Below are 16,281 nucleotides of genomic sequence, written 5' to 3'. Positions count from 1 at the left end.
AGCAGGATGTGGGATGGCTCAAAATGGATATGGAAACCACCCAGGAAGGACCTCATAATAACATGAATCAAAGTTGGCCACACACCCTGAAAGTCACACCCTTCAACCACACCAGCTATTAAACACTTAATGTGAACTTGTATAAAATACTGTCCAAAGACAGGCTTAGCTAGGGAATGAATTTAGTATATTAATCATTAAAGCAGCATACAGAATGATGAAAACAGCATTGAGTGCTGTTCCAAACATTTCTGATGGCAGGAAAACCTTGGCACAGTAATCTGCTGCTGGCCTACAAGCATTTCCCCCATTTTAAGAGGTTACATGACTGACATGCGAACCAAAGGATGAACCTGGTTCACAGGTTCAATTTTGTCTACACTAAAGTTTTGGAAGTCTTGACTCAGAACCTGTCTTTCATCAATCAATAATTCCAATTTAAAATAATTAAATAAATCAACAAAATAAAACATTACCTTCACCGTTCTTTTCCCTTTCCTCCAGTACAGGAGCACCAGACACAATTGGACCATGTTTTCCAAGTAAAAATTTTGCAGTATAATACACAAACAGAAGTGGTGGCTTTCAGCAATACATCTGGTATTACAGGAAATTTCCAGATTATACAGGGCATGACCACAAGGCCTTGTCTGAGGTCTAAACCAACACAAAAATTGAAATCCATTTCTAAGGAAGATGGGCTGATACCAGTTCAACATTAAAAAAGCAGTGGTGGACAGTCCTGAAGAAAAAGTTCACAGTGGGGGAAGAACAAACATCTGAGAGCAGGATGACAAAAACCACTCTGTGTTTTGTTGGAAAATTTAAGAACTGTCAAGGAATGCTCTCCTGTGGCAGTGTGATTGGTGTCTGGAAGAAGACGACTCTAATGTATAGAGAAAAAGTAAAAAATCGTTAAGAATAGGCCAAACCGCTGGCAGGTGGTGATATCATCCTGCTGAAGAGAAATCGGGATTCACTGAAAAACACCAGGTGCATAATGTGTGTGTTTAATAAGACACAATCAGGATCCTCTGTGATTCACTTGCCAGCTGATTATATATAATCCTGCTAAATAAAATAGTATTTATTGCCAGTTGACTCCAAAAAAATCCTACCACCAAAACCTGAACACTTTCAGGAAAACTTGTGATAAAAAGAAAGTTTTTGTTGCATTAAACTGGCATACCAAAACACAGTAAAGTTTACAAAGTTAGGATAAAAATCAGGGCACAGTAAGAGTATATTTCATTTATCAAGATTAGCAATCACAAGAGTGGCCACTTGTGCCACCACAGAACAGATTTTAATGGTGTCTTGGACTGTGAAAAATGCCACAGAATGGAACAAAACTTAGTGCCTGCAGTGGCTCCTGCCTGATCAGCAGGCAATGCCTGTGGCACCAGGCTGGGCACCTAAAAGGACACTGACAATTCAATGCTTCCTTTGAAAACTCCTGCTTCAAGTAGCATCCTAAGGGAAGAAATTTGGGAAGAACCAACATCTTGATATCTGGGGGACTGTGATCTCACATGCCACATGCTGCCACACAAGGTCAGACTCAGTTCTCTATTTGGTTTCTGCATTCCTTTAACACATATATGACCTAAAAGCAGTTGAGAATTTTGTGTTCACTTCTTACCATCTTGTCTTGTGAAGGATCCAAAAGATCTCAGCCCACTGGGGCCACATTTATGGTATCTACATCAGCCAAAGAGAACAATGACTTATTTGGAGCAGCCAGGAGGGTTTCCCCAACACCCACATAATTTCCTCTTCCACCTGACTTTGGAACCCTTAATTTTTCCTTCACTTCATCAGTGCTTACAGGGAGAAATAGCTGCTGAATGCGGCCCTACATGAACCAATGGAGAGCTCTCATTCATTGTGCACTTCAGAATACGCCTTTTATCCAGGGAAATTTCTTCAGACTATTTATCTCTAAAGGTATTTTTCAGAAACAATTAAGATCACAAAGGTAGTATATAAAATGTCACAGGATTTTTCTATGGCTTGAAAAATAATTATCAGCTTATTTGCATTGTTAAACGTTAATTAGCTATGAATGGTAATTTTTTTTCAACACTGCAATACTTCAATTTCTCATTACAAAATAATTTCAGCTCTATTAATTAGTTCTAACAGTAACTCATAGTAATGGATGACACCTTAAGTGAGCTATTAAATGCACTTTACCACTGATTAGGAAGAAGACAACTAAAAAACCTGGCTAGGTTTACATAAAGGCAGAATATGAAACAATACATTACAGATTTATCGACTTTTGTGCAAGCAACACACCCCCTCTAAGACAGGCAGGTTCAGCAGAACGAGAGGTTTTGTCACACTTCTGTGAGGTTCACGGGGCGGCCACATACCAAATGGCTCAGTATTTAACCATGGTTTCCATTATTTTATGTATGACATTGTTCTTTGCAGAGAGCTACACCTCTATGCATACACATGTGTTTGTTTGTGTAAACTCATGCAGGCAAATAATTTTCTCAATTACACAGTAAACTCCATTTTTTTTTTTTAAATTTTGCTTCTTTTTATTTACATGGTCCAAACACAGCAAAGGGATGTGGTTCTGGCCAAAAATATTCAAAGATCCACTATCTTGGATGATGACAAAAATAATAACAGAATACTTCTCTTGCCAATACTTCTCTTACAACCTTTTTGTCATGGGCCAGTATAATTAAGTCATGTAGTGATTTCTTTCTCAAACCACTGCCTAAAAATCTGCGTGTATAACCAATCCTGCACTGAAGTGCATGAACCTCTCAGATGGCTGGTGAGATGGCAGCCCAGCCTGGAACAAAATCTCACAGCAGTGGCTGCAAACTCCACAATCACCACATTTGACCCTTCCGGGAAGTCCAAACCTGTACTTACATTGATTTACTGGGACAATACTGCTAACTCAGAATCTCTCAGAAACTGAGATGTGCCAGCCCTTCCTTAAACCTGCAGTGAAATTTGCCTTGGATGTTGTTCTTCATAGGACATTTCAACAATTCCAAAAGGTGAGGAGTAAGAATGTGTTGTCCAAAGCACACATTATTGAGCTGGTGCTCCTTGCTGTGTACTTGGAGCCTCTAGACCTGCCCAGTTAGAGCTCCCCCGCAGGAAGCCTGGCCATCCCTGCCTCCCCAGCCTCCCAAAACACATCCTCCTGAGCTGGAAGCATGGAAACTGCTCTAAGGGCAGCCTCCAATGATTGACCCACACTAGAACTACAAAAGTCACAAGGTGATTTCAGGTTTTTCAGCTCTTTGCTCTCTGGTAGGGAGCATTCAAGTTTGGAGAGACACTGGAAGACCTTCTCAGCAGGGCCTGAAGCCCGATGATTTCAGGCGCCTCAAACTGTCAAGGCTTCCAGGCTCTTTCATTTTCCAGAAGGGAGGCTGTACCTGAGCCTATGGAGAAGGACTTGTAACCCAGAACTGAACACTGGGGTAATTCAGTTTCTGACTAACCCATGGAATACATTGTGTCTTGGCTGCAGTTTATTAGAAAATTTCACAAACCACTAGATTTTGCTGAATAAACATTATCTGACACAAAAAAGTTTTACTTTTTTGGGGAATATAGATGTAGATCTCATATGAAAATACCCTTATCCTAAGGAGCAGATCTTTTTCCTCTGAAGTCACAGATTTCGCTGACCATAGTGCAAATTCAGGATTTATTCTATTAAAGGAAAGCCCAAGAGGAAGTCAGCACCTGAGGCACCCCACCCACTGCAAACTACTTCTACCAGCAGCTCTCCTGGAGTGGGGTCCATTCACAGCCCTGGATGTTCAAGAGGGAACCCAGCTGTGGGAGGAACACTTCTAATGTTAGCAATAACAGTGAAACAGGTATCAAATCCTGGGACTCCAGGTTGCAGGTCTGATTCCTGACACCATTTCTCTGTGAATCTTTACTAAGGAAGATCCAATGGTTACTGGGAAAACTGCAGGTAGGTACAACATAGAGGTTGAAAGGTGATCTTCTCTATTCCAACACTTTTGCCAGTGCTATCATTCCTGTCCATATCTCTGTTCTATAAAATTCCTGGTTAAAAGCTACTGTTTAGCAGCTGACCTGTCTTCATGAGCAATGGATAGAAATTGCCCAAATTCAGTTAGTAAGAACTGTAACTCACATGCTCACTGACAAAAGAAGATGAAAAATAAATCAGCTTACACACCACAGTAAGTATAAAGGCAACTAGGTAATTGTGTTACTTATTATTTACATCACATTATGAAAACCCTTAAAATCATTACAGGCTCACTCTCAAAATCTCTTATTTCAGTAATAAGGCATATAAAAAAAAGAAATCTGTAAACTGTTCTTCCAGATAGTGGAACTGTTTGAGTTTAATCCAAATTAACATACTGAGTATCACTAGCATTTTCATTCAAGTTTTTTGCATCTTGTATTTACATATGTATGGTTCAGGTTGCAGATCATATTTGATACTAGAGGAAGAGTGAGCCAGCCACATTTACTGAGAATCTGGCATCTAGAAAATTTTAGATAAACATTCCACTTCAATAGGTAGAACATCTGGATAACCTGGAACTTTTGGGGGAAAAAAACCGCAGAATTCAAACTCAGTTCTGAGGGCTTGAAACCAAAGGCATGAAATTGAAAATCTGCACACTTGCAAATGTAATCAGAAAAATTCTTGTACTCTCCACCACAATATTCTGTAAGAAAACAATCAAGTTTGTACAAGAGAGAAAGCAATGGGGAATAGCAGTAGGGGTCTTCAACAACATAAAAAAAAAAGTAGAAACATTTTATGAGAGGAAAAACTACAACCCCCATTTGTGCTGATTCTTCAAAGAATCTCCTTGAATTACTCAAATCTACCTTGTAGGATAATAAGTTAAAACAACATTATAGGCAACTTCCAAGGAAGTGGATTAAAAAAATCATACCTCATTAAAAAAGAAAACAAAACTCATGGGAATGGACACGCAGGGAGCAATCTGAGGTCCAGCACAAATAATAAAGCGCTTGAGAAGAAAATGGAGAAAGATTTAGTGTGGACAGGTGTAGAATAAGCTGAATTGCAGAGAAAGTTTGTAGGATTCAAAATAGCAGATGCATGAGAAGTTTAGCTTACCTCAGGCATTAAAACCTCCAGCATTCTTCAGTGGTGGGTCAAAATGTTGAGCCTGTTTTGCCAAACACTAACACCTTGTTTGTAAATTAAAGAAAATATTACTTGGAAATTAATGTTTTCTTTCTCTGTGTATCTGATGCATGACTTCCTTTACTCATCTGCCCCCAAATTTAAGAAATTTCAAACTTCTCACCGTATCACAGCTTCAGAAGTGATTTTTGTTCCCTTCTATTATCTTCAACTCTTACTTTTCTGCTATACTCTTTTTGAATTGACAAGATCCCATCCCATCTACAGAATCACCTCCCAAATAATAAACTGACAGCCCTATATGAGTGGCTTGCTGTGCCCTATTTTGAACTCTGCAAAATTAAGATATTCCAGGCTGACATGGCAGCCTGACTCCTCACAATGCTGGAATGTATTGGTGTGGGTACTGCAAGGATAGACTGACATTACCCACCTGCTAACCTGTACATTACCACAACCAAAGAGCACTCTTCTCTTTAGAAGATCTCAGTGCTGAAGATGGGCCAGCACAATTCTGCAAACGGGCAGCTGGGACCTGAGGGAACTCTGATGCCATGGAAAATTTAGGACCTGTATCTTTTACAAGGAAGAAAGTCACAGCCTCAGTCTAGAAATTCTTCCATGCTGCTTATTTTTTGACAGTACTTCACATTTGGAAGCCAACGGCAGATACGTGCACAAAGTATTACAAATCTCTCACTGACTCGGGGCCACAGGAAGGACAGGGACCCACACAACAGCCTCATCAAAGACAAAGAAATCCCAAGTTCTCAGTGTCAAAATCTCTTACAACTGATGAAGGCAACAGGTGGCCCTTCAGGAAACTGACTTAGGAAGGGGATGGAAAAGCAACTTCTGTAGAGTAGCAGAAATGACAGAAAATCTGAGTGGCATCATCTGCCACATACAAGAGATTATGCTTCAAGAGAGAAAGCACTGAGTATTATCACTTAAAAACACACACAGAGCTGCAGTTTTTCAGAAAAACAGACAAATATTAAGAAGAAAAGACAACATTATGGACAAGGCACAACTGAAATGAGCAGATCTATGATGAAATATTCTGAATGACATTTTAATAAGCTTGTATATTTACAATAACACATACATAGCTCAGAGGCTAGTGACTTATATTCACAGTTTTGGAAGTCAAACTTCCCAATACTTAAATTCATCATAGCAATGTCATTAACAGGCCAAAATAACAACCTTCTATAGATGGAATACCTCATATTAATTTAAACTACTTTTCATAGCTGTTAAAAACCAGTTCTCATTGGCGAGGGAGATCAAGCTTACATAATATATTATTTAATGATTGAATATTCAAATACAAGCAACATGGTCAAAACAGCTCCAATATCTGTTTTGTTGTAGGACAGAGGAGAATCACGAGAAGCCCAAACTACTTAATGTGATCAGTTGCAAGTAAATGTGTGCTAACCCTTTTGCAGCTACTCCACTGCTCTTGAAAACTCTGCTAGGGATGGAAGTGTAATTAGAAAGTTTCTTGATTAGGTGTAAGAGGGGAGGGATTCCCATTTCTGATATGCCTTCACTGAAAGTGCCCTGGGAGCAAGGGAAAGGGAAAATAAAACAAAGGTTGGATAAATTTTCCTTGAAGGAACAGTTCTGGAGAACTGTTTAAAGAGAAAGCACAAGGCCCTGTCACGCTTATCAAAGTATACACATACGTAAGGAGTGAGGGGAACTTGTACTTAAAAGTCTTAGAAGAATATGATAACAAAAGTACTGCAAACATCTTAAATGAGGCATTTCCTGATATTGTGGTGTAACCTCTTCAGCAGGATAATAACCTAGGAAAGAAGTACTAGCAAAAAGGTACATAAAAGGCAGTGTAATACCTTAACATAGTATGCATTTACTTGGTACATGGTATAAGCCACTTTAATTATATATTTCCAGAAACAGCATGTTTTTGTACTCACCTGTGCAATAACAACACTACTCAAAAGGGTAGTTTAAAGAAAAGAACACACAAAGTTCATGAAGAATTGAGTCTATTTATTTTATTCCATCTTGCATTTGTGTTGTTAAAGCAAAGCATTCTATACATAGCATTTAGGTATTTACTGCTGTTCTACACCCATTATTGACCTAATTGCAGAAAGACAATTGCAGGGACAAACTTGTTAAACAAGCATATTGATAATGCTTCTCTGACTTCGACAAATATTCATTAAGAAATAAGATACTGCTCATGGGTTTCTTTTATTAACAGTTAATGGCTCAATTCACAGAACTTGGAGACACCATGGAACATGTAGCAAAACGCAGTGCTGATAATAGGCAACATCTCTTCTCTTCACTACACATTCTTCAGAGGAAGAATATTATGGTAACAGCTGAGCTACTGATTCAAATATTTAAATGGAAAGAATCTGGCAAGTGATGGATGACAACTTTTAGATACAAGATGATCCCGTATTTATTTATGTAGGCAAAAAACTTCAGTGTCACAGGCATAAAGAATTATTATCTGAAAAAACTTGTATATGTATTTAAAATAATGTGTTCCAGCTTTATAGCAGGTTTCACAGTATGATTGCAGGTTAGACATAGGAAAGATCTGAAGAAAACAAACAGTAAATCCAAGTATTTTGACCTGTTTCAAAGCCAAATAACATTGCAATGGCTTTAAAAAAAAAACCTGCAATTAATTTTTGTTTTGTTTCTTCACTAGTTTTAACTGCATGAAATCACATTGCTGGAGTATCTTTAAAACCACTCCTGTGAGATGTGGAAAAATGAAAATGAAATCACAGTGTGAGCCAGAATGGGAATTTTACTGCACAAAAAATATCTCAAAACACTACATGAAAATATTTTAATAAATCATTTTGTTCTACAGCTTCTAACAGATGAAGTGTACTGTGAGCTGAGGCATCTATTGATAATACCTGGGGAAAACAAAGTGCATCTATCTCTATATCAAAGCCAGTTTAACTAACCTTAATGTCTAACAGATTCTCACTAAAAGGCTGATTTAGAACAAAAAAATTTAAGATTTTCAATCTGATTACATAGTTCATCCATTATGACAGTCTACTAGGCTGGCTTCTTCACTGCATCTTTAGGAATGCATGAAAAAAGAGTTGAATGAGCTAAAGATGTTTCTCCTCAATATGTATGCATTATTTCCCTCTTACATTTTAAAAACAGGAAACAGTTTCAAGAACTTTTGGGGCTCTACACTTATTTCTTGAGAAACTACTGCTATGGTAAATTGCACAGAAATACTTCAAAGAAGTGTTATAGGTGCCATACTTCCAGTCCAAGACATGCAGGTGTTGGAACTAAAGCAGAACAGTGGAATTTTAACAGACTGAGTATTCTTTCACAGTTTTATAGATAGAGCTACAACAAACAGATTTTAAAAGATTCACCTTTGCAATTCACACGCTGAAAATGATTTTAAGGGATTTCTGATTGCAGTGTACAAAACAAAGAGGTTGTCAGAGTTCACTTGCTCTCAGGAGCACATGGCACTGTCAGAACAGGTGCAGGCCACAGAAGTGCATTATTTGGAATAACACACAAGTGGGCACCTCTGCCAGCTGCAGAATTCCAGGTTCTTGGCCCTTTGCAACTATGTGGCCTTGAAATTCTTTGGATAGGGAATGTATTTAACCAAGTTCAGTTGTGCAAGAGATATTTGAAGTGGCAAACTCACATTATACTATGCCCCAAAACCTTACAATAAAAAGTATCTTTTGCTGTATAAATCTCAATTCTGTTTAAAATTTCTTATAATTTTAAAAAGTAAAACCACACAATCATACAAAGTATTTAAACAGCAATAAATAGTCTTCCTGAAACTCAAAGAACATGTGCATTCAACTATCATAGAAACAACATCAGGTACTAATCTGTAATCTCTACACTATGGTGGTATGCTGAAACAACGTCCCCAAACTGACAGTAATTGCACTGGAAAACATGAACATTTCTTTCAAGCAAATTTAATGCTATAATGCTGCTGGTTTTCCTCTTCCTGCTACTATTTTCCTGGAAAAATGGGTGAAGCTGAGAGAAAAAGGAAAGTAATAAAAACATGTCTTAAAATTAATCACTATATTTCACAGTTGCATGAGCAAAGCTGCGCTCTTTTTATCCTAAAAAAATATCTTTGCAAGCATCTGGAACTAAGTATTTTTCTCTCCAACCTGGGAGCTGAGGAAGGGAGATCCTCCTCTTGAAGAAAAAAAAGGACTGCAGAATCAAATCCTGTTCCCTATGCAATGAGGGTAAATGTTGCCAGCTACTAGAGGCATGGGTGGTGAGAGGGGCACGATTTTCTCCTTAGTCCATCTGAAAAACAGTTTCCTTCAGCCCTATCATTTAATTCTAAAGTGGAATTTGTTTTATCCTGCAGACTAATAAGTACCCTAGGAGCTTGATTGGTTGGTGCTTAATGAAATTGCTTCTGCTGACATTAGATACATTAGGATACTGATTAAAACACTTAATGATCCCTCTTGATTTTAAATTGCTAGCTCAGATTTGTGAGATGCCATCAAAGTATCTTTTTCCTTCCTTTCCTCCTTCCTAATCCTGCTTCTCCTTGCCCTTTTTCTGTTCATGATCCTTAAAGGTTGTGGCTCATTGGCAACAGCTCGGTCGCAAACCAAATGTTAACACCATGTTGAATACTGCATTGTTTAAAATGTGCCAAACCCCAGAAAAACACTGAAACACAGTCATCCCTGAAATACAATTTCCTGTTTCAAAGCTCAAACTATTCTTAAATGTGGCAACACTGAGGATTATTAATATGAAGGGAAAGCCAAAGTTAGAGTAAACTTTAACTCTGTAAAATATTTGCTGAGGAAAGATAATTTTGTAAACGTAAAAACAAGTATAAAAGCATTACTTTTCAACTTGAATGTGGAAGACAGTATTACATTCCCAGAAAATGGTGTTGGGATTGGATTCCTATGACAACAAAGCTGTTTTTCATGCTCTTAGACAAAATTGCATACGATATCACCTTCCAGTGGGAAACATGTATGTATTATGGCCATAATGACAACTTATATTCAAATATTGTTAAACACTATAAATATCAGGCTTGGAAATTTTGCCTGAAAAGGGGGAAGTCACAATAGCTGTAAAAAGTTCCATTTTCCTCAACAAATCTTATCAAGGCTCTTGAGATGAAATTATACCTACAAAACAAAATTTACTTATATACTAAAACCTGCTGTGCCAGAAGCTTTTACCAAAAAAAGTGAGTATACTGAATTTTATGCTTAATACAAACCTTAAGACCACAGAAAATAAAAAAGTAGAAGTTTTTGTACATTTTAGCACCATTATGAAGTCAGACTCGAATGCCGGTTCTGTCACTGTGGCTGTACCTTGCAGCTGGTGGGAGTTGTGTGAAGCTCGTTGACTTCAGCCATCTTTGAGAGAAGGAAAACTGGATTTGCTGATCACAACAAATAATATGTTTGCCATTTTTTTTCCTTTTTCTTTCTTTTTTTTTTTTTTTTCTTTTTAAATTAATTTTGAGCTTTATTTTTATCTCTGTCAGCTAAATCCAAGTCCAAGTCCTTTGGGTCTCTGCATGGCTCGTATGGGCTCTGCTATCCCTTTGCCGTCTGGTCCGAGACCTGTGCCTGGGGTCCAGCCCATACTCTGAAGCATTCTGTTTCCAATGTTGTTTTCTGGGATTGGTTGGGTGTTTTCACCTACAAACCCTGAGATTAAAGAAATACACAGCATTAATCAGCACTGCCTGCCATGTGGAGAAGAGCAGGATAATCTCCTTTAAAGCTTTAAACCTTCTTATTCTCCTAATTCATCTAACAGGTTTCTAGAACAGTCTGTCTTTGCACATGTTGACCCCTTGACTGCATATGATTCTAAATAATACAGTCTAATGCTTTTATTTTTAATGCTTTTGAGGATTCATTCTGTTTTTACATATGACAAATAGTATCATATTATATTCCAATATGGTGGGTTCACATCAGCCTCAAAGAATATAAATCACCTGCAGATGTCTACCAGCACATTGTCAAGATCACATGAATTTCTAGTCCTATGCAGTTACTAAGAAGAGACACATCATAGTAACATGACCATCACTCTGTTCTTAGTAATATTTATCAATGACCTCCCTCAAGAAAACCCAATAAAAACGTTCTGATTAAACAATTATAGCTCTTACAGAACCAGTACAGACAGATGGTCAACCGCTCTGTAATTCAGCTATACCTTTACTCAGTTTCTCTTTTATTGAACATTGTGAATTTTGATATGTCCAAGGTTACTTTTGGTGTTTTCAATTTTACAGAGTGTTGTTTACACTCTCTTCTCCTTAGCATTGAGATCTTTGAGAAATGCTGCATACATACCACAGAAAAAGAGTACCAACATTGCAAGTGTTATTATTATTATTTGTTACAGTAACAGATTAATTTTTTATAAGAAAGGGTTTTTTTTTCCCATGAATACATCATTAAAAAAAAAAGAAAAAGTGAAGTCAAAATAATAAAGCTAGTTTTCCCCCTTCATCAACCAGACTCCCCAAACCAGAGTTTAGAGACAATGCATGGATAAGCCTTCTAAATATAAGTATCTTGCACAAGGGGTATTTATTTCAGGAATCTGTGTTAAAATTTATCAACTTCCACCATGCAAACAATTTTAAAAAGGACTGAAGGTTTTGAACACCAGCAGTTGCACGTAGACAGCTGGATTTTGTTTTCAGCATTATTCAACATCACCCTGCCCAACAACAAAATAAAAAAAACCCTCAATGTGCCCAGCTTCAAAACTATCTGTTTGATTTTCTACCTATTTATTCTGCCTGCTACTTTTTGAAAAGTACTGTAGTAGAAGCCTGTGATTTTGAGTTCTTGAAGACTATAATATTGACAAGCAGCTGGCTTATCATTATATTAACTTACTAAACGAGAACACATAAAAGTTGAACATGAGCTTCAAAAAGGCCTAATTTATCCCACACACACAAAAAAAGCAAGGTCCCACAGTGGAAACTGCATATACAGAGAGAAATTCAAAATGAGAGGTGCACATTAAAAACCTCATGATGATTGTGATTATGAATTTATAGTACTCCAGCATTATCCACTATAGATCTGTCATATTCAGTAAAACACTGGCTACATAAAAGGCAGACTGCTTTCTAGTATCTCAGTTCCTGAGTCAAAGAAAAAAAGGAGTGCATTGAGGGAAGGCATCCTTTAATACTGGTTTGAAGCTATGCTTAATGCAAGGCTTAAAATAAAGGCTTTTAAGTCAGCAGCCTTCAGTCCCTGAGAGGGTTCTTCTTGAACTGACCAGCACAGAATTCAATGTCCAAGACTTCCTTTCTTTTCAGGCCCCCACAGGCAGAGGCAATTTTCATACAAATGAGTCCCTGGCACTGCCTGGCATACACAACATGGGCTTTGTAACCTTCCCAGTTATACTTTCTAGCTGAAAAAAAAAAAAGAAAAAAAAAGAAAAAAAAAGAAAAAAAAAAAAAGGGAAAGACGAAAGGGTACTGTTCAACAAAAATTCTGGTAAGCCTCATAGGTAAAACCCTGGCACTGTGTTTTGGTCCACTTTTTGTAAAAAGTGATGGCAAAAAATGAAGAATCATTCCAGTAAATGTTTTTGGAGCAATTAAGGGGAAAACTTCAAGGGGAAGAGAGATCCAACAGACCTGCCAAGCAGGAAAGAGCAAGCACAAGAGTGTATTTTATGACACCTAAAAACTGGAAACACGAAACCATTCATAATGCTGCCTAGGCAGAGGCAGCAATGCTGCTGGAACATTATGCAAGGCATAGCCTGAGACAACATAAACAGCTTTTTTTGTTTTATTCTATTCAGGGGAAAAACCCACAGAGCTCTTCCTGTAAAAGATGTACCTTTCTATATGAATTTCAATTCCTGAGACAGCCAGAGGAACCTCACAAAGAAGATATAAGGAAGAACACTCTGTACCTTGACATGTTATTTAGTAAACTGGTGCTTCTATTTTTGATGCCTTTTGAAGCAATTCAATGTTGTTTTTCCCTGACAAGATAATTGGAATTATTTGTTTTTAAAGACATAAGTACTGCTAGAATGTGTATATGATACCTATTTTTCCCTCCACTGTACATACTTTTATATCTCGTATTAAAACACAAGCTCTCCCTAAGAGTCCTGTTTTACTCTTGTATATCATCAGATTAAAAAAAGAAAAAAGGAGAAAAAAGAAAAAGAAAGAAAAGAGAAGCCACCATAGACTTGGTTTCATAACCCACTTTTGGGCAAACAATCAAACAACATACACTGTCCAAAGGATAATGTGTTTGAAGGCTTTGTACTAAAGCAAGAATAAAGCAAAACCAAAACCCCACCTACCTTGCCTATATTACTAATTGACTAATTACTCCTTCTCATAAATGACGTGACTACAGATTGCTTTTATTTGAATCTTGAAAAATATTTAATATACCCTGGCCATTCCATTGTAGTATAGTTAGTTTTTATATGAATACTGTCTAGGTCTGCCTTTAACATTCCTGCAATTTTCACCCATCACTTGAAAAATTTATCTGTAATGCAACATATTTTATTTGAATCCAAAGAATGTGGATAGTGGTATTGCCCTCTTCCTCCATTTCATGTGCAATCAGCAGGCTGGAAAAAATCCCAACATTTGCATTGCTGATAGACTGCATGATGGGAGAGAGCTCTTAAAAATCATGTTACACTGTGTGCTATTCCCCTGACCCCCATTCCTGTGCTTTGGGCTTTTATTTTCTAATTAAAAGCAGTAATTGTCCTTGCAATATTCATCTTCAAGTTCAGTTTTTAATTCATGCCTATGGCACTTCTTGGACTAGCCAGTAGGGCCTGTTAGAGAGAATGGTCCAAGCACACGGCCTTGAAAAGGGCTGTGCTACCTCTGGGACGTGTTCAGTCTTGACCCACCCAGGAGCAAGAGCAAAACCAACCCATTGTGCTGTCCCACAAAAAATAACTATGCAGAATCAGATTAAAAAAAAAAACAAAAACGGGGATACATTTTTCTAATTTTAATGCTGTATGAGGTTTCCAGAAGTTACAAGGATGTCTCTGCACTAATAATTTGTAGGAATCTCCTGTGCAGTACACCTTTTTTTTTTTCTACAGACAGAAAATGTTTTTAGCAAGCCCAACAATTGATTCCTGATCTACCAAATGAGTAGTCTGCATGTAGAAGGGGCTGCCATTATATGAGAGAGGAGAAAACATTAAGCTATAGTAACTTGTGTGAAAAGACAGCTTTGTAAAATACCCTCAGCTTATGATGCTCCTTCTCTCTGCAAAACTGCCAGGTGAAAGAAAAAAAGACAATTCTCAAATCTTTGTGTATATGAATAGACACACTTCAAGGTCTACATTTTTTATGCATATGACCTTACATACATGGAATATAGAGTCAGTGAGTAGTAAGTGACAAAACTGGGAAGTGGAAAGCATAAACTCATCACATTTGTTTAATTTTGGTATGATACTTATGGTGGCATTAAAGGCAGGTTTCAGTGAAAAATAAAGGTATGTAATTTTTTCTTAACAGCTGTTGAGACAGGTATGTCCTGGTTAAATAGTACACTAGCATTCAGTGCCATACCCTTGATTTTACAGTGATTGCCATGAATTAATTTAATTCCATCTGTAAGCTAAAATCAGATCAGAGGTCTAATGCTGCTGCAGGCTTCACATCTGTTTAATCATTTTTGGATACAGCAGCTTGCAAAAGTTCAGCTTTTAAATTTGCTTCATATTTAAGAAACAATGTTACACCAGTGTACAACATTGTCAGCAGGAAACAAATGAGCCTATGAACAGTTTTGATCTGACAGACCCATTTTATTTGCAAAATGCTTCTACAAATTCAAAGCTTAACATTGAAGTTATTGTTTATTACAGAAAAATAAAGGAGCTATGACCTCATAAACTACTATTGTCACAATACTTATTTGTATGGTCCAATTGCTGGATAAGACTAGCATCAAGCATGTTTGGCTTATATTGGGCTGAATAAGACCAGAATACAGCTAGGATCAAGCTCTCAGATAACCTTATTTAAGAAAATGTATGGGTTTTTTGTTGTGTTTCTTTTTTTTCCCTCTCAACCCCCCCAAGCTGTAAGAAACAAATGAAGGCATAGTGAAGTAATTTCATCTCTGGCCACCGCACTATTTCTGATGTTAAGAAAACGGGGTTTTAAACAGTTCTGAGAAAATGGCACTGTACATAAATATAGTCTTACCCTTTCATCTTTCTTTTGTATGATTAAGACTTGTGAGCAGAACAGCAATGCCTTCACAGAGCATACCACAACTATTATTTCCTCTTCTATCGCTCCCAGCAGCCTTAAATCCTTTAAATCCTTTCCTAGAAGGATCTCTTTTTGCTTGGGTAATTTTTGCAATACATGGCCTGCTAACCCTTACCCCCTACCCTGGATCTCACTTATGTCTATCACAGCAGAGTCAGTCTTTCTACCTCAAATCTTCCAAGGAGCATTGTGGATGGTAATTCACTTGCGTAATTGGCTCAAGAGATGAAAATCTTGTATCTGCCTCTCTTAGCCACTAATCTATCCAGCTGACTGCAAGCCTAATTGGCAGCTTGTTTAGTAATTTGGCTCCTAAAGTGTTGTATTGATGTTGGATAAACAGCCAATGGAAGCAGAAATGATACATGCTGATTCTCTTTAAAAGCTGGTGCACTTTCCCCCTCATTTTCTGAAAGCATTTAATATTTCATCTATTCTTTTTCTTTTCTGACTCCTCACCAGACAGATGAGCTCAGAGCAGTAGGGACTGATCCTGATACACAAGGAAACCAATCAGAAAAAGACATTGCTGTAGTCTGTCTTTTTATGCCAGCTCTCTCTAACTAGCAAAATGGGAATCAGACTGCCTAGATGTTTATGTTCTTAAAATTGTTTTGGGTAATTGCACAAACACAGCTTCAGAAGCACAGCTACCAGCTGCATGGTGATTTTAAAACTCAGTACCTGCAGTGATTTTCGAAATTCAGTACATATGGCTGTGTATCTACTAAAAAACCCACAAAACACCAAACCAAAACTAAAACAACTCAGC

The 16,281-nt window shown here is 37.5% G+C and overlaps 1 protein-coding gene across 1 annotated transcript in view; it reads right to left on the bottom strand.

The window, feature by feature from the left end:
• Window positions 1-7,159: 7,159 nt before the first annotated feature.
• The window catches only part of GPATCH2 (G-patch domain containing 2), a 118,572-nt gene continuing 109,450 nt past the window's right edge, over window positions 7,160-16,281 (bottom strand). The window contains exon 10 of the mRNA XM_071425955.1: window positions 7,160-10,878. Within this exon, the coding sequence (XP_071282056.1) occupies window positions 10,709-10,878 (170 nt within the window). The 3' untranslated portion in view covers window positions 7,160-10,708. The remainder of the gene's footprint in view (window positions 10,879-16,281) is intronic.

This window comes from Agelaius tricolor, unplaced genomic scaffold (genome assembly GCF_023055355.1).
Source record: "Agelaius tricolor isolate 1412-34295 unplaced genomic scaffold, bAgeTri1.0.p SCAF_1, whole genome shotgun sequence".
NCBI lineage: Eukaryota > Metazoa > Chordata > Aves > Passeriformes > Icteridae > Agelaius > Agelaius tricolor.
The sequence above is the reverse complement of the archived record's forward strand: the minus strand, read 5'-3'. Positions and strand labels throughout refer to the sequence as shown.